General features: G+C 31.9%; 1 protein-coding gene across 1 annotated transcript in view; it reads left to right on the top strand.

Annotated features, from left to right (window-relative positions):
- LOC118180089 (putative divalent cation/proton antiporter TMEM165) overlaps nt 1-26,568 on the top strand; it is a 41,957-nt gene that overhangs the window by 1,889 nt on the left and 13,500 nt on the right. Inside the window, exons 2-4 of the mRNA XM_085816716.1 lie at nt 5,676-5,898; nt 9,863-9,961; nt 10,072-10,148. Coding sequence (XP_085672842.1) covers nt 5,676-5,898; nt 9,863-9,961; nt 10,072-10,148 — 399 coding nt within the window. The remainder of the gene's footprint in view (nt 1-5,675; nt 5,899-9,862; nt 9,962-10,071; nt 10,149-26,568) is intronic.

Here is a 26,568-nt window from a genome sequence, read left to right as displayed (position 1 = left end):
AGCCATTTTATGGTTTTTCTTTTTTGAAGAATGCTGTTGTGTTTCTTGACATTCACCAAATAAATTTTAAATGTTGTCAAAACAAATGTAGTGGCCATTTTAATATTGAAGTACCTAAGCCCCTGTGCTTAGCTGTATGCTTGTATTGGTCATAATGATTTTTTGCATTATACTTATTGAGCAAGTTTTTGATTTTTCATTTGATAATATATATATTTCTGTGTATGGATAGAAGGGGTCGGATTAGTGAGTTTTTATCAGATTCCTTTAGAAATTAATGGCCAGAAGGAAAATATTTTTTACTGTTATGATGAAGTGCTTGATTTGTAAAGAAACTACTATTTTAAGTATGTTTAATGGTAAATTTTAAAAATGTTTTTATTATAGATTATAAATTTATGACATTAAATGAATGAATAATGAATATAATGACCAAATTGATTTTAAACTGAGTTGGGATAAAAAGTGATAAAATTAGAATTATCAATAAGGGTAATATGCAAATCAATACAGATAATGTGTATCAATAAGGATAGGTTGATCTTTACAATATGGTAACTGGTAGTTTGGCAATATTATGGAGGCAATAAAGGTTACTACCTGGCACTTTGGTAATAATGTGAGCAGTACTCAGTTCCGATTATGCATTATTTTGTGTGAAGGAAATGAGAGATCATGGGATATGTCATGTGATATTAATGGACGAATTACGGTTCTTTAATCGGAAAAGGGGGGAAATCGGGAAAAAATCTGGAAATTTTGTATTTGGCTTTATTCTGTGTTGTGTGAAACAGTGTTCGTGAATTTTTGGATCCCATGGCCGTAACTAAAGTGAATTCGAAATGGGTATTTATGTATGTATTAATTTAATGTATGTGCTCATTTATATTTTAAGTAGTGTTTTTGAATTTAATTATATTTTAATTAAATGATAGTTATTTTGTGAATTTTATGTTTGTAGGAATTTGGTATACGTTTTAGTTGAAGTAAACGTGCATGGAAATAATTTAAATATCTGACACTAAGTATTTGTAATGGTTATGGTATGAATTCGTTGGTGACGTGTATAATGTAATAGATGATTTAGAGGTAAAAGTTTTTGGATATTTTATTTATTTTATATGTGGAAATGTTCATATTTGGAAAGGGTAAATACTTTTTCGCGATCAGGTAATTTCATATATGTTCTTTTTACCGGGTTTAAAGATTGAGGAAATTGTCATGTATTTTCGTGAAATTTTTCTAATTTATGAGAAAAAAGCAGTGTACATGGTAGTGAAGAGTGTGCGCAATGCCATTTTTGTGCAATTCTGGGATGTTTTTTTAAGTAAAAATAAGTCGACGTGTACATGGTTTATGTGTATGTGTTATTTTGAAAAACGCGTAAGGAGTATGGTATTGTGCACTTTTCCCCAATTTTGCAGTGAATATTTGTCATGATTAAGCAGTTTTGTTAGATAAAATTTCTAGCATAAGTGTAATTCGGCTAGTAGATTGTTGGAAGAAGTGTTCAGTAGATAAAAAGAAAAGAAACATGTCTTTACTTCGTGAAGACAAAATGGCGGCGGGAAAAAAAAATAGAGGGTTGCTGTAGGAGAGTTGGTAGCCAAATTTTTGCCAAAAAAACGCCAAGTTACCATAATGTAAAGATCAACCTAAGGATAATATGTTGGAAAATATATAAAATATTTAGATTCAAACATAATATATAGTTAGGAATTTTGTATGTATGTAAATAATTTTAGTGAAATCATATGTTAATTGTAGTATTTCATGTATAGCGTGCCATTCAGGAAATGTGATGGCTTGGGGAAGGTACCATTGAGAAAAGAAACCACTCAGTTTACTATAGCTGTGATGTGAAAAAACATGTTTTTGGTACTGGTTTCGGCTAATCTTTGGAATAGGGTAACAGGTAGTTTGGCGACATTTTAGTAAGGCGATAAAGGTTACTAGCTAGGACTTTAGCAGTGTACATGGATAAAGTCAAGAGTGTGTGCAATGCCATTTTTGTGCAATTCTGGGGTGTTTTTTTAAGTGAAAATAGGTTGACGTGTAAATGGATACGGTGTATGTGCAATTCTTAAAAACGGGGCAAGCAGTGGGCGATTCTGCACTTTCTCGCAATTTCGCACCTAATCTTCATCTTGATTAAGCACCTTTGTTCCATAAAAGTTCTAGCATAAGCATGATTCGTCTAGCAGATTGTTGGAAAAAAATTTTGAGAAAAAAAAAAAAAAAAAAAAAAGCCTTTACTTTTTTAAAACAAAATGGCATAAAAAAAATAAAAAAAAAAAAAAACTAGCAGGTATCTGTAGCAGGGTTGGTCGTTGGTCACCAAAAAATCGCCAAGTTACCATAATCCGAAGATTAACCACCTGGTTTCTTATTTAACAAAAGTTAAAAACACTTACTGATTATTGATTTTGTTCCTAAATCACCAACTTTGCAAAATTTGGCTAAGGGGAAAGTTTTTTAATTATAGTATTATCAATGGATATGCACCTACAGAGGACAAGGAAGAGAAGGAATTTTTTTTGAGAAACTTTGTATGTTATACAGATCTTGTCCCAAGCATGACATTAAAATATTTATGGGAGATAAGAATGCTAAATTGGGTAAAGAGGATGAATTTAGACCAACAGTTGGAAAGCATGGCTTACATGATAGTGTCATTACATGATTGTCCATTGTCATTAGACAATGGACAATGACTAGTACTTTTTGCTGCTGAACACAACATGCACTGATAATTTCAAGCACTGTGTTCAGCCACAAGAGAACACGTAAGATGACTTGGCATTCACCTGATGGAGAAACCTGGAATCAAATTGATCATGTACTGATCGATTTTAGGCATTCTTCGGATAGCCAGGATGTTAGAATTTATCAAGGTGCCACCTGTAATTTTGACCACTTTTTGGTTATTGCTAAACTAATTGCTGTTAGAATTTATCAAGGTGCCACCTGTAATTTTGACCACTTTTTGGTTATTGCTAAACTAATTGCTAAAATTTCAAATGCTCGAAAGATACAGGGAAAGAGGCAAAAAAAGTTTGATTGTGAGGAGCTGAAAAATGAGACAATTGAATGAAATTAGCAGTCCTCATTCAGGGGAGAACTAAGGACTAAAAACATGGCCGAACTGGAAACTGTGGAAAATAAGTGGAGTTTGGTCAAAGATTCGATCATACGTTCAGCTGACAGAACACTGGGATATATGAAAAAACCCAAACCAAGGGATTCGTTTCATAATGAATGCTTCCTTGTAACACAGGTAAAGAGCTGCTTATAAAAATATGGTCCAAAAGCAACATTCAAGACTCTCTATTGAGGAATATAAGAGATCTAGAATATAGGAGAAGAAGATCTATTGGCTTAAGAAAAGACTTTTTCACAACGACCTATTTAAGGATGTTGAACATCTGAGGGGGTCCAATGAAAGCCGTGCTTTCTATTGTTAAATTAATCTTGGCCACAAAGATTTTAAGCCTAGAACCAATGCCTGTAAAGACAGAAACAACATCATCCTAAATGATAGAAAAGAGGTACTTTACAGGTGGAATGAGCACTTTAGTAACCTGTTGAATGACCATATGCGGGATGGATCTTCAACCTACTCAACTACATTTGAGTTTGAGGGCCATAAAATCTGCCCTGAAGATAAGGATTGTGCTGACAGATCAACTTCCATTTCATTGCGCACCGCGACGTCCCCCGCCCCCGAGCAGAGCAGCGTGAAATTGATAAACGGATTTCGGAATGGTTAGAGAAACAAGGAACCTTTATCCATTTCTTGCACAATTCCACTTTTGATGGACATCGAAACATGCTTTCCCTTTGTAGATCCAGCATCGGAAATTCTATTTGACATAATCGAAAGTTCCAACTTACTTTTATAAAATTCCTCTAACAGTCTGCAAAAAATAATAAGCCGGATCCAATTCAAAGATTAAGGAACAACACAATCTGGAACATTAACTGAAATAGACAATTAGATAATTTTAGCTTAGCTTATACTGTCCGTTATACATTAAACACACATGCGTAAATGTATTATGCACATGCGTAAACATATTACGCGCATGCGTCAAAGCATTATGCATTGACGCATGCGCAGAAAGTTTGTAGCTTTTAGGTCCGGATTATAGATCATTCCGGATAATAGGTGTTGACTGTAGTGATTTGATTCGAAAATATTCCACCCATATTTACCTGCTTCACAACCTTTCTGCCTTTGTGGCAGTTGAATGTTACAAGGACGGATTCAGAAATGTATGTATGTACGCATCAAAGCATTTGTTTATATATGCATGTACATATCTATGTGTGAATGTATATGCTTGTATACACATGCATACATACACATTTGCAGTACATACATACATTTCTGTATCTGGTCTTGATAACAGAACAATACCAAATGTTTTTTTCATTTGGACTTATATACAACTTTTGAATTTTGGATAAACATTTGAAGGAAAAAAGCACTCTCAGTTTATGTTCAGAAATATACAGTATTTTGTAGTTCACTCTTTAGCTAAGCAGAAAATATCGCTGATATAAGGGGAAAAGAAATCATAAGTTAAGCAATTAATTACATGTATACTATGCACACTATGTGTGCCTACTAATACAGTCAAAAGTCGTTAATCCAGACTCGTCGGGACTTCGGCGATTCTGGATTATCAATTTTTCCGGATTTCCATTTCAATGTATAATGCATGTACTCCTGTATTTTTATTTTTTCATCGTAGCTCTCTGTTTAAATTTATCTTATGTTACATTGCACAGAGAAATACAACAATTTATTTATAATTCTACTAAAATTAGCTATCTAAATACAAAATTCATAACAATAAATATAGTACTATTATAAGACTTTTTAAATTACTTATATTATAATAATATTAAGTATACATATATTAGTATAATATACTATTTAAATGTAAGTTAAATAAACATTTGATTTTTAACTTGTATACTGAATCTTGGGGATTGGTTTCCAAATCATTTGGATTGAAGTTACATATTGGGATGAAATTTCTTCTTATGAGTTATTAATTTGGAAGTTAAAAATTACCTTTTTGAGCAAAATATATGAAGTAATGAATTTATTAATAATTAAGTAATCTTATTTATTCATCAGGATTCTCCATTTGTGACAGAAAAAAATTATAATTATAAAAAAACAAAAATAACTCTTTGCTTAATAATTTTAGGTATATTCCTAATAAAGTTATCACTGTGCTTAGTTGAGGAAATTGACTGACTAAACTGCTCAAAATTTATTTTTGATGATTGTTTTAATTAGGAAACACCTAATTTTACTTTAAAAGACTCTATGTTAAAAAGAGCTTTTTTTTTTTCATCAGGAGGAAATATTTTGTGAAATGTTTTATGCACTGTAAATAAGCTTAATGTTGTATTTTTCCTCAATGATACTGTTAAAGATTTTCATATGGTACTGTATATTGATTTTGTGAGGATGTAGCAGTTTTAATTAGGATGTTAAGTTTATTTATTAAAATAATATAATATAATTATTAAAATAATATAATATGTCATAATGAAAAGGTACTGATTAAATAATTATGTTTTAATATTCTTCTATTCAGTTTTTCACATGTGTATTTCTATAACTATATGTCGCATATTATTATTTCTCTTTTCAGGTTGGTGGGGATTTTAAAAAGCCTGGAGCTTTTTTTCATAAATTTAAAAGCATCAGGCACCTAGGTTTTATACATGGGTTTGTTGCAGCAGTTTCAGTCATTATAGTTTCAGAATTAGGAGACAAAACATTTTTTATAGCTGCTATAATGGCAATGAGGCATCCTCGAATAACAGTTTTCCTAGGTGCTATGTCAGCACTTACCATTATGACTATTTTATCTGGTATGTAATTAAATCTTAATGCTTTTTTATTTTTTCCTATGGTCAAATGATCATTTAAATGTTGTGTACTGTAATTCTTTTCGTAGCTTATTTATCCTTATTAAAAATAATTTTTTGAAAATCAGTCAGTGTGTTAGATCTGAAATAATTTGTTTTATTGTTATTAGATAACTTGCATCTTTCTGCTGTAGTATTTTACTGTAATTATATAATGGTAAGTTATTCTATCGTTGTAGGAGAATTACTGAGATTAATGTATTTCAATGTGTTTTTGAATGTTTATTAATTTGTCTTATGAGATTAATTTTATTAACAAGTTATTTTATTTAATTCCTTTTTGCACTTTTTGTTTTTTTCATTCACATTCGTCAAAATGTTACATAAGTTGGGTTTAAGTGGTAAATGTAGATAATATTTAGACATCATTTAGCGTGACGTGTTAAGTTAGTCAAATCTGAGCTCTGATGTGACAAACTACCCTTCGGCTGAACATTTAATACATGAACTGATTTATATGGTTCCATATTAGTGTTAAGCAAAGATGTAGCCATTCAGTTGCAAAATATTTTCCTTTGAAAAGGTTTTAACAGAAAAATTTCACTGTTATAACAGATCTAATGATTGCATGGAATGTCTAGTTAGATTATTAGTACTGTATGACTTCATTTAAGTACCTTTATTTAGATATCTAGATTTTTTGCAAATGTTTAGAAAATTATTTTTTCTTTAAAAATAATAAAATTGAAAATTATTAACAAAATAAAAGAAAGTCCATTGAAATTTTGTGCTTCTTTTTTGTAGTGGTCTGGGCGAGAGAAAATGGCATCTGTGCAGTTTGCCATTCAGAAAGTGTGATGTGTTGTTCTCAAATGTTGTAAACATTCATGAAAATGAAATTGACTACAGTAAATGATAAATTGGAATTTCATTCAGTACTATATAACACAAGTTATTTAACATATACACAGAATGAATTTATTATGAAATTTATATTTATTATAGTACTTAATACAATTTTGTCTGCAGTCTATTTAAAATAACAAATTTCAACAGAACTTATATAATTTATACATTATCATATATAATTAAAATTTATAAATAATAATAATTAATTTTTTTATATTAATTAAATAAACAGATTATTAAAAATAACATGTATAAACATACTAGAAAATTCTATTCATTATTTTATTTAACACAATTTTGTTTGCCCTTATTTTAAAAGTCAACATATACAGTACAAAGTCCATAATGTGGACTCGTCTTGACTTCGGCGATTCCGGATTAGGGGTTTTACCAGATTATAGATCATCAATTTAAATCTGGTAAGATGGCATGCAGAAATTATACAAATAAAAATATGAAACTGTAATTTATGAAATAAAGAGCAATTATGATCTAAAGGGTATCAAAATTTACCAAAAAAAAAAAAAAAAAAAAAAAAGCTTAATATTTATTTGTTTACTTTATTAAACATTTCTTTCAATGTAAGATGTTTAAGTTGCTTCGTTTTTTGTGTTAATACTTTCTCTTTAATTCTATAAACAGACATAATTTCTTGTTCAGTTACAAAGTTCCACTGTCCAATGCAAGTCCTGTAATTGCTGTGTCGAGAATACCGACTAACTTGTCAATTGAACTTTTTTTCGTTTTCAATAACCATTCCGGATAATGGATGTCCGGACTACGGACGTTGTACTGTAGTATAAAAGTACCGAAAAATTCCTTTTTTGCAGACTCTTTCTGAAGGCAGTTGCCATTAATAATATCTTATACATCAACTAAAAGCTTCTTTTTCCATTGTTAGAGGACTAAAAACAGAAAATGTAATGAATATTTTATGATGAAAACCTCTAAATCAACTTGATACAATTATGAAAAATCAGATCATTAACTATTTTTTTGCCAATGCAGAGATGCACCAAATTCACTTTCTTGCCAATACTGCTACAGAAGGCAAATATTCAAAATTCAGTACATTTTACTAGAGTGTTCCTGTTCAAATTTTTAAAAGAATACATCGTTAAAAGATAATAAACTCTAAGTGTGCAAATTTTAATCTTGGACTATTAAATTGCATCTACCTTCAAAATTACTTACTTGTTATTGTTAATGTGTTTCTAATTGTATGTGTGTATATGTTTTTTACTAACGCAGTAAGCTTATTCAATTTAGATTTGAATAAGTTAAAAAAATGCAGTTTATCCAGATCATTCTCTATTTAATTATTACAAAAAGTATTTTGCGTAATCATTATGGTGGTAACAAATTTAACTTCAAGCTTACACTTTCAAAGTATAAAAGTGAAAATGAATATTAAAGATAATGCAAACTAATAATGTTTAAAATTTATCATAATGTGTATCTCTAATTGTAGCATTTAAAAATATAACCTGATTGATAACTGGCTGACTAAAAGCTAAGTAAATAAGGCTGTTGAAAATCAAGTAATTTGACCTAGGCTCAAATCCCAGGGAATGGGCTAGTTGCATAGGTGTTTTTATGATATTTCTCATGTATAATGTAAATATGAGACAATTTCTCTTGAAAAATTTTTTTTGTGAATACTTCCCAAGTAGTCCTTATGTACTTTGCTGTAACTAAGGAAATAAACAAAAAATGCATGACATTAATAAAATAGATTAGTACTGATGTAAATGCAAAAAATCCAGGTTTGTGTTAAGCAGCATGCTAATATTTTTTATATGATTTTCTAAAAATGCATTAAAAAAAGCATTCAAATTTGGGACTTGCTTTCCACAAAACTGTAAGCCAGAGATTATTTTCAAAGTTAGGATCTTGCCATAAAAAAATGTGTGTATCTGTATACATGATATGATCAACTGAGTATGACTGACAAAACAGTCATAAACTGGGAAGAATTACCTTCAAGAAGTAAGTGCTCATAGTGTTAGCAGCACTTCTAGTAAAATCGAAGGTCCTAGAAAAAACAAAACAGTAGAAACTGACTAAAGTATTTTATGAAGTGGAGGAACAAAGTGAGCTGAATAGCACTTGTTTATTAAATAAAGAGCTGTCAGTTTCTTCAGAACTGCACAGAAATGAGTAGTGCAACATTGACAGAACCTCTGTCAACTTTCCATGTTAGCCAACCTTTCAGTGGGATAATACATGAAAACCAAATTTTTTCCCTGGGTTCTGTATGCTTGAAGATTTAAGATGTATAATTCTACTTAATACGTCTTCAGCAAGATGCGTATATATTGGCCATTTTAATCATTAACAGTTTGTAGTAGTTATTGAATATGTTACTGAATCAATAGCTGGGTGATAAATTTAAGTCGGTATTCTTCATTGTAAGAAACTATCTAAATATGGTGTTTCAACACCTTATGCATCCACAAGTGGCCAAATGACTAGAACTGCTGAATACTGGTAGTTCAACATAGGTTTGATTACAAATGGACTGCATGGATGTTTTCATGGCTTTTTCCATATGTAATGCAAACATAAGCCACTTTCCTTTAAAAAGTCCTCCAAGACGGCACCCATTTCTCCTTGACCTGGTAGCTCTTGTATGTTTTTCTATATTAAAGGAAGAAATATAATTAATTCTTGAGTCCTGTAATTGGACCTTACAAATTCCAGAAATTCTAACTTTGGCATATTTCAGATTATTATCGTGATCATAAAGGATCCTCAAATGTATCTTTAATACTTTTCTATACATTGAAATGCATAAAAATAAAATTATATATAGTATTTCTTTGGTATTTTTTTTTTGGGTTATCAGGAATTAGATAATTTTATATCGGTGAATTAATTAAGGACCAATTATTTTATATTTAGTGTTAAAATTGATGACCGTTTTTTTTAAATAAAATTTATTATTTTAACAAATTTATTTCAAATAATTTTATTTTTAATATACAGCTGTAAGAAGTTTTAAATCTGTTTGCTTATTTTATGTTAGTTGATTGCTTAGAATTTCTTACTTTTGCAGCTTGTCTTGGTTTTGCTACAACGGTAATACCTAGAACTTATACACATTACATATCTACTGCTTTATTTGCAATCTTTGGACTGAAGATGTTGAAAGAAGGTAATATTTTTTAATAGTGTGGTAGATAAATATATTGAGTAATTTTCTCATAATATCTAAGTAGTATTTAATATTTTCGTTCATTTAAGTTTTTAAAATTATTTTTTAAGGTTATGCTATGTCTCCTGATGAAGGGCAAGAAGAGTATGAAGAAGTACAAAAAAATTTGAGCAAACGAGAAAATGAGGTACTTTTTTATAAAGTATTTGTGATACTTAAATTTTTAAATGAAAATGCAGGATTCACACATAATAAATATATTTAAATTGAAGCTAGGAATTTGCTGAATGGTTTTCTGATAGAACAATTTTTAAGTTATTTTAAGGATTTTTATATTTGTTTCTGTATTCATTCATTTCCTGAAAATAAAATTTACATTTGGTTAAAATATAATGCCAGAATATCTGTTTTCAGGCCATCAGATATACTTGTATATTAAAGATGGATTTCTTTGTGTTGATAAAATGATGCTCAATTTCTATTAAAATATCGATATACTTGTAATAATTCTTTCTCATTCCACTTACTTGATTACAGAGACACTTTAGCCTAGTTATTAACTATTACTATTTAAAGAAAGCATGTATTCATGTTGATGGTTCTATTAATATCAGATAGATACTGTTTGGTATTCAATATTTGTGTGTAAATTATGGATTGCTTTTGCTAAAGGACAAAGTGTACTTAAATTTTCTAAATATTCTAATATTATTCACAATTTAAAAATAGAAAAAAATATTATTGTTTTTCTAATACAGTCAAAAGTCGTTAATTCGGACACCCATAATCCGGAATGATCTATAATCCGGACCTCAAAGCTAAAAACTTTCTGCACATTCGCTGCATTGGCACATGCACACAGGCGTTTTACGCGTGCACGTAAGACCTTGACTACTGCGCATATGCATGTGCGCAAGTGCAGAATACGTTTTCGCCTGCGCGTTTAATGTATAACAGACGGTGTAAGCTAAAATTATCTAATTATCTATTTCAGTTAATGTTAATGATTGCGTTGTTCCTTAATCTTCGATTTGGATCCCGCTTATTATTTTTTGCAGACTGTAAGAGCAATTTTATAAAAGTAAACTTGAAATTTCGATTATGTTAAATAGAATTTCCGAAGCTGGAACTTCCAAAGGATCTACAAAACGAAAGTATGTTTCGATGTCCAACAAACAAAAAGTGGAATTGCTGCAAAAAATGGATAAAGACATGAAGAATGTGACAGAGAGGTTAGTGAAAATGAAAAAATTTTGATTGACAAGTTAGTCGGTATTCTCGGCACAGCAATTAACAGGACTTGAACAGCGGAACTTTGTAACTGAACAAGAAATTATGTCTGTTTATAAAATTAAAGAGAAAGTATTATCACATAAAACAAAGCAACTTAAACAACTTACATTGAAAGAAATGTTTAATAAAGTAAACAAATAAATATTAAGCTTTTTTTTTTTTTTTTTTTTGTAAATTTTGATACTCTTTAGATCATAATTGTTCTTTATTTCATAAATTACGGTTTTATATTTTTAATTTTAGAATTTCTGCATGCCATCTTACGAGATTTAAACTGATGATCTATAATCCGGAAAAATCAATAATCCGGAATCACCAAAGTCCCGACGAGTCCGGATTAACGACTTTTGACTGTAATATAAAATGACGAGATGAGAGTTAAATTGTATTTCATATTTTCTAGAAATGTTTGATTTATAATTATCCATTTTTAGAGAAAGTACTTTTCATTTGTGCAGGTGATGAAAGAATTAATTCAAGGAGGGAGGGAGGGAAAATAAATTATTCTGGAATTCTTTGTAATTGAAACAAGACGGCTGTTATTGGTGATAACTGAAAGGTATACAATAGTCAGTCAAGCTCAAGCTTTGCTTTAATAATTATCAAAAGTGTTGGGTAGAGGCGAGCGAACGTTTTTTCTTATGCGCATGCGTATGATGGCGCAGCTGTCTCTTCTACCGACACATCCATCATTCGAGCTTCGAGTGTAGGCAGATGCTGATGTGTTATTTGCTGTGTGATGCTCAATATGATTTCCTGTGTGATATCTTTATTCATTATTCATGTAAATAAAGTGTGTTGTCCTACGATGGCTTCTTTACTCTAAATATTGGCCTCTGAACAACAAATGGTAGCAGCTCCGTGGTTTTGTCAAGAAGAATTGGATATAAGAGACCAAGTCGAAACCGAAACTGTCTTAGTGGAAGCCAAAAATGGAGAAGTGGAACATTCCTGAATTAACTGGAGAGAACTATTTTATTTGGGCATTAAAAATTAAAGCTGCCTTATCACTGAAAAGACAACAATAATTTCAACAGTAAAACCAGAAAATTTAGACGAGAAAGATGAAAGATTGTGGAATGAGAAAAACGCTGACACCGTAGCATATATAAAACTTTCATTATCGGATCAACAGGCACTTCAGTTCTCCACAGAAGAGAATGCAAAAATTCTTTGGGAAAAAATAAAGTCAACATTTACAGGACAAACTGAAGATCGAAAAATAGATGCTGGTAATGAGTTAAAAAATTTAGAAATGAAGTTGCATGAGTCGGCTAATGATTATATCGCAAGAGCGAAAGGAATAGCAACTAAGTGTCAATCACTAGGACTAGATGTATCTCCTCGGGAACTGGTGTTTTACACAGTCCGTGGACTTCGTGGAAAATTCTCTCGAATTAGGGAAATTGTAAAAACTCAGCGTGAAAAAACAATTGATGAAGTACTCGAGATACTCTGTGAGGAAGAGTCCGTTCACAATTCAACGAATGGGAAACGACCTGATGGAAACAACGCAGAGGCGTTCATATCAAGAAGGAATAAAAACTATAAGCCAAGAATTTGTTACATTTGCCGACGGCCTGGTCACATCGCGAGGGACTGCTATTACAGAAACAAGAATCCAAAAAGTGAGTTATCCAAAGGTAACAAGGAAAGAATGAAGTTACAACCTACAAGTGTGAACGTTTCATCTCGTTCTGATGAAAGAGAAAATGATTTTGCTCTTCAACTTACGCGTGGAAAAAATGATGAATGTGATAAAATTTGGTTGCTGGATAGTGGTGCAACCGGACACATGGCAAAAGACTTCTTTTGGTTTCAGAATATTACACCAGAGGTGAGGGAAATTTACCAGGCAGGTAAACACTCAAAAATATATTCAGAAGGTATTGGTACTGTTAAAGCAAAAGCTATAAATACAAAGAATTCTAGTTTTATTAATTTAACTATTAGTAATGTTAGTTATATTCCTGATTTAAGAAATAACTTATTGTCACTCACTGCCTTAATGGATAAAGAATGTAAAATTGAATCAAGGAATAATTCTGTATTAGTTTTTAGTAGGTGTAATGAATTACTTTTTAAAGCATTTAAGAATAACGGTAGGCTTGAAGTTAATTTAGAACCATATTATAATTCTGAATCTTGCGTTGCTAATGATTGTACTGGTAATAATTATGAACTTTGGCATAGTAGATTGTGCCATTTAAATCCAAAATATATGCTTAAAATGAAAGAATACATTGATATTAATCATGTAAGTGATTTTAAGTGTGAAACTTGTGACATAAGTAAAATAACTAGAAAAAGTCATCCAAATATTGACATTAATCAGAGTTCAGAAATTTTAGAATTAATTCATTCGGATCTATATGGCCCTGTTCAAACTGAATCAATTGGTGGGTCTAAATATTTTATGATCTTAGTGGATGATTTTTCTGGAATGTATTTTACTTATTTTCTTAAAAGTAAAAGTGAAGTGTTTGACGCATTTTGTAAATTTAAAGCTAAGTATGAAAATTTAACTGGTAAAAGAATTAAACGTTTGAGAACAGACAATGGTTTAGAATTTGTAAATCAACAATTAGATAATTATCTTGCTAATTCAGGTATTTTTCATGAAAAAACAATTCCATATAACAGTGAGAGTAATGGAAAAGCTGAACGAGCAAACAGAGTTCTTTTAGAAAGAGCTAGGACATTACTACATGAGAGTGAGCTTCCGGTAAAATTCTGGGCAGAAGCAATTAATTTTAGTACTCAAGTATCAAATTTAACACCCCGGAAAGGAAAAGAAAAAATTCCTTTAGAAATTTGGACTGGTAAAAAACCCATATTAAACTATCTAAAAAGGTTTGGATGTGTGGCATACTTTCACATTCCGAAAGTAATGCGAAACAAATTTGACATACCAGGGAAAAGAGGGATAATGTTAGGATATGCTAGAGAAAGAAAAGGATATCGTATTTATGATATAGAAAGTAACAAAATAATTGAAGAACGATCAGTTAAATTTAACGAATCTTTAAAGGGTAGTAATTATATGGGAAAAAATAAAACCTTAGAAACTTGGGATATTGAAGAATTAGAAAGAAAGGGAAACGAATTAGATCAAAAACCACACCTCAAATTGGTTGTTACGGAAAATACTCAAGCAAGCGAATATGATGACTCATCGAAATTCGAAATCGGGGATCTGAGCCGTTGTAGCGGGGGTGATGACAGGGGGAATAAAGTCCAAACATCTGATAGCTATGAAAAAAGTAATAAATATGGAAATGAAATACCATTAAGACCATCCGAGAGGCTCAAATCAAAACAACTAGCGTCAAGTGTAATCAGTAATGTTCCGAATAAATTTTCAGAAGCAAAACAAAGTGCTAATTGGTATGACTGGAAATCCGCAATGGAAAATGAATGAGATTCATTACATAAACACGAAGTGTGGGAAATAGTAGAGAGGCCTGAAAAAAGAAAATTAGTAAAAAGTAAGTGGGTGTATACTTTGAAGGAAGGAGACTCTGGGGAAGTAAAATATAAAGCGGCTGGGTTTAATCAAATAAAAAATAAGGATTATACAGAATCATATTCACCAGTAGTTAACATTGAATGTTTTAGATTATTGCTTGCACTTTCAGCTAAATTAAACTTGACTGTTAAATTTTATGATGTAAAAACAGCGTACTTGTACAGTGACTTAAACGAGGATGTGTATATGACTCCTCCACCTGGTTATGAAAAACTGATTGGAGAAGGTAAAGTATGTAAATTGAAGAAAAGTATTTATGGGTTGCCTCAATCTGGTAGAAATTGGTATATGAAAATAAAAATTGAGTTAGAAAAGCTTGGGCTGGTACAGTTAGCATCTGATAATTGTATATTCATTTATAATGATACCAAAAACATTTTTATACTGTGTTTGTATGTTGATGATTTAGCTGTATTCTGTAATAATAAAGAAATGCTTGAAAATATTGTTTCTAAAATAAAAAATGTATTTAAGTTACGTGAAAATACTAATTCAAAATTTTTAGGAATGCAAATAGAAAAACTTGAAAATGGTATATGTTTGTCTCAAACAGAATATATTGAATCTTTATTGACTAAACACAATCTGGAAAACTGTAAAGCAGTGAAAACGCCAATCGTTAAAGGGGCAGATAAAGGTTTTTCATGTACAAATGAAAAAATTGATGCAATTTTGTATCAGGAATTAATTGGGGAACTTTTATATTTAGCGAATAGAACGCATCCTGATATATCATTTGTAACAACTTATTTGTCACAATTTACTCATGTACCAGAAAAAAGGCATTATCTTTTGGCTAAAAGGGTATTAAGGTATTTAAAAGGTACAAAAAATAAAAAACTTTTCTATAGCAATGATTTTGGAGTTTTAAATGCATATGCTGATGCTAGCTGGGGAAATGCAGAAAATGGTAAGTCATTTTCTGGTGGTACTATTTTACTAGGTGATTCATTAATTTCTTAATGTAATGTGTTATATATTGTTTGTATTTCATTTTTGTATTGAAAAAAAATGTTGCTCGCAGGAGGGGTGTGTTGGGTAGAGGCGAGCGAACGTTTTTTCTTATGCGCATGCGTATGATGGCGCAACTGTCTCTTCTACCGACACATCCGTCATTCGAGCTTCGAGTGTAGGCAGATGCTGATGTGTTATTTGCTGTGTGATGCTCAATATGATTTCCTGTGTGATATCTTTATTCATTATTCATGTAAATAAAGTGTGTTGTCCTACGATGGCTTCTTTACTCTAAATATTGGCCTCTGAACAACAAAAAGTATTATTGAAAATTATTGCTGAATTTAGGTTCAAGTTAATTGGAAGAAGTTATTTAAATATTAACTCTGTGTTTTTAACTTCAAAAATATCCAGACCTTTCATTAGGTAAGGGAAGAAAAAATATTTAAAAAAAAAATTGCAAAATTTTTTTTTTGCAATTTTTGCTTTGGAGATAGATTAATAAAAATAATGGTTGAACTTAGAATATCATTAAATCAGGAATTAACAACCTCTGAAGAAATATATTAAATAACTATATTATTTCAAAAGAATAAATTGAAATATATGGAATAAATGCAAATTTAATTAATTCTTTGCACCATTGCTGCAAGGAATGAAATTTAAATTTTAACAAACGTGTATATACTAAAAAAGCAAATTTAAAGTTAAAATAATGTGCAAACATATAAAAGAATTAATTTTCGAACTAATCTATGATATCATTTAAATTCAGATAGCATAAGTAGCGCCCAAATCAAGCGCAAAACCAAAACATGAAAATTCACCAATTTAGCAAATTAAAATTAATCTAAATTTTTTTTTTAAAAATGCATAAGTGAATGACTGTTGAGCAGGCAGGAGACAGACTTATCAAGGGGAAGTTGCCGCCTAACCTAACTCTTCAATCATTCAATTCGTGTTTCGTCATTCATGCAAGCAAGGGTAAAAGTCAAAACCAAAAGTAGTGAAGAATGTCCAAAAAGAAATACCAACTAAGTGGTACCTTGAGTAATTAGCAATTAAAATTAAATGTCTAAAGGAAAATACCAATAAAGAAGTATTTTGAGAAATAAGCAATGTGAAGTTTAGTATTAAATTAAACTTTTTTAAAAAATTAAATTTTCCAGAAAAATTTAGAAACCCTTGTTTACAGAAACCTCCCGGACAGGAATATGCATATTAATTAAAAAGAAACAAAAAAGGAAGTAGACAAATTAATACAAACCAATAAGTAACTAAAAAGAACTAATTCAAAATTTATAAAAAACAAATATATACTTAAAAATACTTACATATCAAGAAAATACTTAAATACTACATAAAAAATACTTAAAAGCAAGTAAATAGTAAGTTTTAATACTAAGTTTTATTAATTCACAATAACCACTTGATTGACTAGCTACTGAACTCCCTACCATAAATAGTTGGTCAGTTAAAATTAAAACTTGAATTACATGCTTTAACCCGGCAGAAGGCGCGCACCCAACACTGACGTTGAAGATCGCGCGGGGTGACAGCGTCATCCCAATCAGTTTCATTAGGAAAATGTGTTATATATTTTATAGAAATCATTTGATTATAAACAATAATTGCAATATTTCATTTAGAAACTATACTTCTTTACTTAAAACACTTATTTCAATATTTAAGAAAAAAAAAATCCATTCAAAATAAGTATATACCTAATCAGGAGTTAGAAGCTAACATACACTTCTGGCAAACATAGGAAGAATGAATTTTACATGAAAAATTATCACGTGTTTTGCAAGAAATTGTAGTTTTATTGTCTTTGGATCTTGGACACATAGCACGTCGGCCTTTGTCGAGTTTGGGTTTCTTTGATGGGCGTTCTTCTGATACACTAGAAGTCGCATTATCGATGCTTTCACGAACCACTTTAGGAAACATTGACATATTTTTTGTAATCTCCATGTAAGGTGCTGTATAAGAGATATAGCCAAATTTTTTAGGAATTTTCTACTATTTCCATATTGTAAGGGAGGGGTCTTTATTGTGAATAAAGCAACTCGGGTATTTATTGCAGTGACGTTCAACACAGTAAAAGACGACCATCGGCCATCTGTTGGTTTTTCGAGATGTCGAATATAACGATAACATTTCATCAACTTTATCTACACTACCTTTTGTTGCATTATAAAAGTAAATTATTTCTGGTTTCTTCGTATCATCACTTTTATCAATGGCATCATCGCAATGCATTGTAGATAACAAAACTACACATTTTGATTTTTTAGGCACATACGATACTATTGTCGCGTTCTTTTAGAACCCAAATATAGATAAACAATCGTTCCTAATTTTTGTTTGGATGAACTTCGTGGGAATTTCAGCCTTGTTTCTGTTCAGGGTAGTTAACTTTTTTGACAAAAGTTCTTTTCCTAGAGGATAACTCGTATACCAATTATCCATTGTTACATTTCTGCCCAAACAAAGGGGTGCACAGGCGTTTTGTAATTTCAAATGAAGAATTTTCAAATCTAAAGGGACCTTCCGACTGTTGTCTTGCGTATATCTCCATGTTATAGCTGCAGAAAGTTCTTGAATCTACTAAGGCAAATATTTTGATTCCATACTTCGATGGGTTGCTGGGTATATATTGACAAAAGGAACACCGCCCTCGAAATTTCTCTAATTTTTCTTTGATAGTAACATATTTGCCAATAAGGTATATCTTTTGGCAATTTTCATTGAAATCGGTAAAAAATTCTCTCGCAGCCGCCAGTTTCTCCAATTTTTTCCAAGCTTCACGATTGGTCACATTGTCTAACCATAGACACCTGAGAAGAAATTTAAATCTTTTATATGACATTGTGTTCCGTAAAATTGCAATGCCTGTTTCAATTTTCAGTAGCCCACAAATCTTGCGTATTTTTATGTGACGATTTATGCAAGCCGTACAGATGTAAAAGCCCAAAAAGTGCTCTAATTTCCACATCATTTGTCGTAATATTTTTCCAATATAAATATTTGTACACTCTACAATGGATTGTATCATTTTATCATTGAAAAACAATTCTCTCAACTTTCTAGAAGCTCCTTTATATTGCGTGCAGTTTCTTTTAATCCTGCTAAATGAGTTATTATAATTTGAGAAGACCTTTTTCACTTTTTGATTTGGTTTTCCATTCCGCCAAACTCTTATTTTTACTAATAAAAATACTTTTTACTAAATCAGGATTTCCGTCGTCTTCATCATTCTGCTCAAATTCTCTTTCACTGTTGTGAGAACTGTATATTTCTTTATCAGATTCATTTTTACTATCTTGATCAATTTCTCCTTCAGAAGACTCAACTTCATCTAATACAGTTCTCAAACGTTCCATCTCTTTTTTATGTTTGGTAAATTTACGTTTGTAAACCATTATCTATCAAATAATCCAACAGAACCACAATGGCAACACTCGAGAGCACGAAGCTAAACTTCTACTAATGAAAAATTTCGAAGCAGTAACGGTCGCACGGGGTGACTCAGTCGCCCCATTTCCTCATGGATTCCAAGAAACGATTGCTTCTCTTGCAGAAAAGAAAAACAAGCAAAAATAACAATACGCACTCCAAGGGAAGTGTCAAACAGGAGGATACTAAAAGGATGATTCATTAAAATGAAATATTTCCGGTTAGAATTGTTGATTTTTGATGCATGGGGTGACTCTGTGCCCCGTGCGACTTCTCCCGGGTCAAGGATATTCTTTGCTTTTTTCGAGATTTATATTATTTAAATATTTTGATATTAAAGATAGCAGCTTGGCACTCAACTTTACTTACGTTAGCGCCATCTATATAATTTGCAGAACACACTTACATCACTTAGGAAATACTTTTGCAGACCCCAACGCTTATATGGTAGGTAAATTAGTATTAAAACTTTGTATTAAAACTTACTATTTACTTGCTTTTAAGTATTTTTAAAGTATTTTTTATGTAGTATTTAAGTATTTTCTTGATATGTAAGTATTTTTAAGTATATATTTGTTTTTTTTTATAAATTTTGAATTAGTTCTTTTTATTTACTTATTGGTTTATATTAATTTGTCTAGTTCCTTTTTAGTTTCTTTTTAATTAATATGCATATTCGTGTCGGGGAGGTTTCTGTAAACAAGGGTTTCTAAAACGCATTGGTTTCTAAATTTTTCTGGAAATTTTAATTTTTTAAAAACGTTTAATTTAATACTAAACTTTACATTGCTTATTTCTCAATTTTGGTTTTGACTTTTACCCTTGCTTGCATGAATGACGAAACATGAATTGAATGATTGAAGAGTTAGGTTAGGAGGCAACTTTCCCTTGATAAGTCTGTCTCCTGCCTGCTCAACAGTTCAAAACAATACTTTTGAAATTATTTGAAATTTATTAATTATGAATTTAAATTTTTGGTTTCTGTGAAATATTAGTTCTAAATTTTTTAATATGTGTGTGTGTGTGTGTGTGTGTGTGTGTGTATATACACTCATGTCCAAAATTATGTTTACATGCATAAATTCACGGATTTCTCAGAGACTATGACTTATAATTTAATGAATTTTCGTGGAATCATACATAACATGATGACACATAAAAGCAAAAGAAAAATTTGAAGATCACCTCATATGATATAAAATTGTAGCATGAAACAATAAAAATAATAATAAAGTGTCACAAAGAGAGTTAAGAAAAAAAGGAATGGTTCAGAAAAAGAATTAAGTCTTACGAATTTAATATGGAATATGATCTCCCCTGACTTGTACACACATATCACAATGTGTTTTAAGGCTGGAAATAACGTTGTTAACCACAGTTTGGGGAATTAATCTCCACTCTTCAGGCAATGCCGTCTTCAGAGCATTTACATCTCTAGGAGGAGGATGTATACATGCAATTGCTCTTCCAAGGTAGTCTCATAAGTTCTCTATCGGGTTAAGGTCAGGAGAGTTTGGTGGCCAAGGTATTCGCTTAATGTCTTCACTTTCAAGGAATTCATCAACGAGGTTTGCTCGATGTGGACGGGCATTATCCTCCATAAATAAAAAGTCAGGTCCATATGCACCCCTGAAAAGTCTTACATAAGGATCTAAGACCTCATCTCGATATATCTGGCCTGTCACAGATCCGCTGCTGAACACGTGTAGGGGCGTACGTCCATCGATCATTATTCCACCCCATACCATCACACCTCCACTACCGAAACGGTCACGTTGCACAATGTTCAAGGGATCATTTCGTGTTCCTGACTCTCTCCAGATGTAAACACGTTTAGAATCACCAGTTAAACTAAACCGCGACTCATCAGTAAAGAGAACATGGGACCATTGATGTTCAGTCCAGTTTTGATGTTCTTTACACCAATTAAAGCGATCCCTCTCTTCCGATGAAGACAGTAAAATACATACCCTTGGCTTTCTGGCATAAAGGCCTTTTTCATTAAGCCCTCTATATATTGTTTGCCGTGATGCAACAGTTCCAGTGGCGGCTGCAAGCTCTGAACTTAACCGGCGAGCAGTAGCCTTTCTGTTATGACGGGCAGTTAATGCCAGATACCGATCTTCAGAAGCAGTTGTCATTCGTTTCCGACCTTGTCCAGCCCTCCTTACAACACTTCCATCATTTTGAAACTGTTTCCATATCTTAGAGACTGTCTGTCTTGAAATATTCAGACATGTGGCTGTTTCCATGATTGACTGCCCTGCTTCTAAACGGCCGATAATTCGCCACTTTACAGATTCTTCCAAATGATACTTCGAAGCCATAACAAACCGCTTTGAGTCCCTACACACTGAAATCAAACGCTATGTTGCAGAAATTCACTCAAATATTCAGTTTGCGCAAAGCGCTTGATTCACCCTTGGATGACGTAACGCCTAGATTTGCATATCACAAACCATTTGATTACTTTTGATTGGATAATGCTAATTAGGCTTGGTTTTCACACATTCCCTGCAAATACGGATCACATTGATTCGATAATTCATTGAATATCATCATTTTTGGGCATGTAAAGATAATTTTGGACATGAGTGTATATATATATTTAAGCATAAAACTGCATTTCATATATATATATATATATATATATATATAATGAATTCTGAGCTGGCTTGATTATTTTAAATAATTCCTACATAAATATTTTTTTGCTCTTGCTTACCTTTGTTTTATTTTTCTGAACTTTCTATTGCTCCTAAGTTTAATTAAAGTCTTGGAAGGAAAAAAGCATTATAATTTACAGATATGAAAGCTAGAGATATATACACTATTATCAGCTGTATACACTATCTACCAAAATTATTTGGACACCTGTGATATAGAAGAAAAACAAAATTTATTCATATTCAGTAGTGGTACAGCCTCCTTGAGTGGCAATTACAGACTCAATCCTCTGGGGGCATGCTTTCCCTAAGTCTTTTTATGACGGCTATTGGTATTTTCTACCACTTGCCTTTGAGAAGACATGTACGTTCCTTCATCGATTTTTGAATAATTTTTGCACCTCTTAATTCAACAGTACAACTCAACCCAGTGGTTCTTGATAGGGTTCAGATCTGGGCTCTGGGCATGCCAGTCCATTCAGTTAATGCCATTGTCACCATGCCAATCCACGGAGAACATCGCAAGATGACAGTTGGTGTTGTCATGTGAAAGCAACATATGTCCAACCCATAAAACTGGCACAACGTAGGAAGCGCACTGTCATCCAAAATAGCGCAGTAAGCATTGACGTTGAGCTTACCATGAATTTGGACAAAGGGTCTCAGTCCATATCGGCAGAAACACTCTCAGACCATAATTCCACCTCTGCCAAACTTTACTGTGGGCAGAATGCATTCTGGAAGAAGTCATTCTGCAGGCAGATGCCTGACTCAGACCCTGCCATCCAAACCGTATAGGGTGAACCTTGATTCTTCGCTCCAGAGAACCCATTTATACTTATCTGTGGCCCACTGTTAACATGCTTTGAACCAAATTAACTGAGCAGCATGTTTGGACTTTGTGGCCAAAGGCTTGTGGGTGGCAGTGTGACCATGAAAAACAAGCAGATATGTTTCTTTATGGATAACTTTCATCAAAGCAACAGTCCTGGGTGCCTGTTGAAACTTTTGGAGTATGTGGGCCATCATTTGGATGTGGTTCTTCCAAATTTCTCTGGACAGAACACATTAGTCTTTATCTCTCAGTTTCATGCGTCTGACAACTCGAGGCACATTCTGACAATCACAGCTTTCCTTCCACTTCTGAATCATGTAGGCCACTGTCAATTTTGGGTAATTCAGCTTGAGAGATCTGGATACACACAAGGTCGATCCTTAAGGATCGACCTTGTGTGATACCTGATGATTACACGTTTCCCGAAATCAGGTAACTTTGCACTTTGTGGGATTTTGTATGCAATAAATGCCAGTGTTGTTGTTTTCTACACAATATTTAACAACGGAGGGCATGATGTTTATCAGGACTACAGGTATCGACATTTCTATGGGTGTCTGAATACTTATTGGTAGATAGTGTATTTCTTATACATATTTGTTTGACACAATATAATTTTTTAAATACCAAAGAATAAGATGTTTTTTCCCATATGATGTCCTTCTGTAATCTGTACCTGTCATATACTTGCAGGTTAACATCTAAAAACTATATTAAGGCTTTTCATTTATCTCTTAACTTTTGTGATGAAAGAAAACATGTTAATTTAATTTTGCCAAAAAATATATGGTAATAGATTATGTAATAATCTTTCTTGTAGAACACCCCTAACATATAAACCATTATGTTAGCTCATCTTGCATGTAAGCATTTATTTTTCCTTGTAAAATATTTTAAAAGCTGCTATGTCATCTTATATATGAAATTGGCCACATATAGCATTTTGAGTATATTCACATTTTTTGCTCTCAGTTTTAAAGATTTTTCCTCATGATACTTTGGCATCATAGAAAATTGATATGAATTAATAAATGCTAAAATTAAACTCTAAGTTGTAAACATGCACAGAAAAACATGTTATAAAGCATTTATCAAGAAGGATTTGAATGCTTTTATATCATTACTTGAGAAACAGATTGATTAAAATGAAATGGATAGTGATAAGTAGATTTGTCTATTACTCAGTGCATGAAAACAGAAATAACCCCATGACGTATCATTATTTTTATATGTATAAAGAATGAGCAAAGCCATATTTAGTGAAGTCATATGAAGTAAAATCATATCGAGCACAAAGTCTGAGATTTGGACATTAAATAACCAGAATGTTCTATTATCTGGATCTCCTGGAAAACTTTTATTAAAAAAAAAAAAAAAAAAAAAAAAAAAATTCTCAATATAGGATGGATTGGATTGGATTTTTTAATTACGGCAAAGCACACGAGGGCTATCTGCCTAAAGGGAGGGATGCCTTTGTGGAGGACTTTCTAAGGGAAACTGGCTCGTATACATGCTACACATGGGGAAAACCACAAAAATGCCCACGCAGCCAGCCCGTTCGCAGGATTCGAACCTCGGACCGAACTACCAGTGTTCAGCATCTTTACTGCTCGGCCGCTGGTGGGCCTCTCAATATAGGAATGAAGAATATAATGCTTAAGGAAAAGCAGGAGTGCCATAAGTTCAATTCTCCTGATTAACTGAGATTTCTTTACTGAGAAACACCATCATCCACTACGGTATTGAATGATCCTGCATATTGTTTTGTCTTTTAAACTTCTGCCAGCTAGTGAAGCTCATTTTTGCTTCTTAAGTGGTTGTGGGGAGGGGCTCACTTTTCTGTCTGATCCAGTCTTGTACATGGTAAGTAAAATTCTCAAGATATGTTTGTTCAGAGTGGAGTGTTGTTCGTACTGGTTTTCTTTTGTTGGTTTGGCATGGAAGAAGAAAGAAAGATTTCAATTAACTTGACTCAGCTAACAGTGTGCTTTTCCTTAACTTCTGATTTCATCAAGCTAATTATTTTGTTCAATTTATCATTATTGTTTATATTATCAGAATTAAAGTTTTAGTGAAAGATAACATCTCCATTCCTTGGAACTGTATATCCATCATTCAGCCACTGGATATAGGAATTTTGCACTCACTAAAATTCAGATATAAAGTAGCATTTTAAAAATTAATGCAGCACTAACACCATCCTAGAATCCACAAACAATCATTACAATTTTTTCCTATGGAGTTTTGTTAAAGATAAAGTGTTCTTGCCTTCACTAGTTCATTTCACTAGTACTTATAGTAACTGGAGCAGTAGATAACTGAAGTCCTCGAATCATTAAAGAAAGATATTCTATTTCATGTGTATTACAGCATTCTATTTCTATTTCATGTGTATCACAGGATATGGAATATTGCATAGGAATTTTCCATGTCGCTGAAGGGGCACACATAGAACATCTATAGAAACTTGGATAACTATGGTTTCGCTGTAAATTTGATAGATCAAAATAAAATAATTGCAGCATTCACATGTATTCTTTATTCTTGTCTCATTCAATGTGAAACACCCTGTAGGTGTAATCAGTGTTTCATTTCCTTTTCTCTTCAGCCTTCATCAAGATTTCTTAAACTTTGTTCATTTGCGACCCCTTTTTATTGCTGAGATTTTTTCGCGATCCCCAGGACCCCATAATATTTACAAAAATTTTGTGTGACCCTATAAGTATTGCGCAAATACGACACACACGAGTGAAACTGACAATTTTTTCACTTGTACTGTAATATACTATTGCAGTTTTAGGTCATTAACTTTAATTTCTAATTTTAAGACATAGAACAATGTGAAAATTTTAAATAAGTAACAGATGAAATGACAGCGTCATGTGCAAAGCAGGATAATGAACGTTTATAGTATAAAAAGAATGCGCCGAAACGTTTTCATTTTTTTCTTTGTCTGTATTGTCTTATCTTTATCTATTTTCAGATACATTATGTAAAAATATTTTGTAATCGTAAAATTATTATAATAAGTTAAAGAACTATCAAAACTGCTAACATTTTTGGTGATTCCCCTACTGCAGGTCGCAACCCACAATTTAAGAAATGTGGCCTACATCAACCACCCTCCTTTTCCAGTCACAGACTAATAATGTATGATAGTGAAAAGCAGCATCCACCTTTTCTTTAATCTTGGAAACTCTCTCATTTCAGTCAAACAACTCAATTCCAATGCTTTTGTTAACCACTGCATTTATTTATCATAAAATAATTTTTTCTGTTGCTCTGAACCCTAGTCTGGACAAAGAGATTTACAAGAAGTGTCTGAGAGGGACTACAGTAGGGTACCCAATGGCCCCCAAGGGGTTTCTAACTGTGCTGGTTGAAATTTCTACTAAACCTATTTTATTGAACTATTACATAACTGAAAGATAAATGAATGAACTACAAACAACTTTTATCATCCACAAGCAGTTTATTCTGGATTTGAAGAATCAGTCTTTTGCCAGATTGAGTTTCATAAGTAGTAGCAAACTTAATAAACAGCAGTTTTGCTATTGATTCATTTATATTTGTTTTGACTTCTGGAAATTTTAACATAATTAGCAGTTGACGTTATTAACCAGTGAGTTAAATAAGTAGCTGTTGCTGTATATCTGTATATAGTAATTAAATTATATTAAGTACTGAAATTATAACCTTTCAAAGTATAAAAATGCAAAAGGAAAAGCTGAGAATCTGTAAATACAATCTTAGAACTTTAGCAAAAGCCCATACCAGATGGCCAAAGTGTTAGACTGATCAGATTGAACTATTTTTGCTTTCATCAGGGTATGGGGAGAAATAATTTAGCCTCTCATTCTAATTATTTGAT

The sequence above is a fragment of the Stegodyphus dumicola genome, chromosome 5, assembly GCF_044657685.1.
Source record: "Stegodyphus dumicola isolate Sdum_Otavi_A_Nest chromosome 5, ASM4465768v1".
Lineage (NCBI taxonomy): Eukaryota > Metazoa > Arthropoda > Arachnida > Araneae > Eresidae > Stegodyphus > Stegodyphus dumicola.
This window is presented reverse-complemented; position numbering and strand designations above follow the sequence as displayed.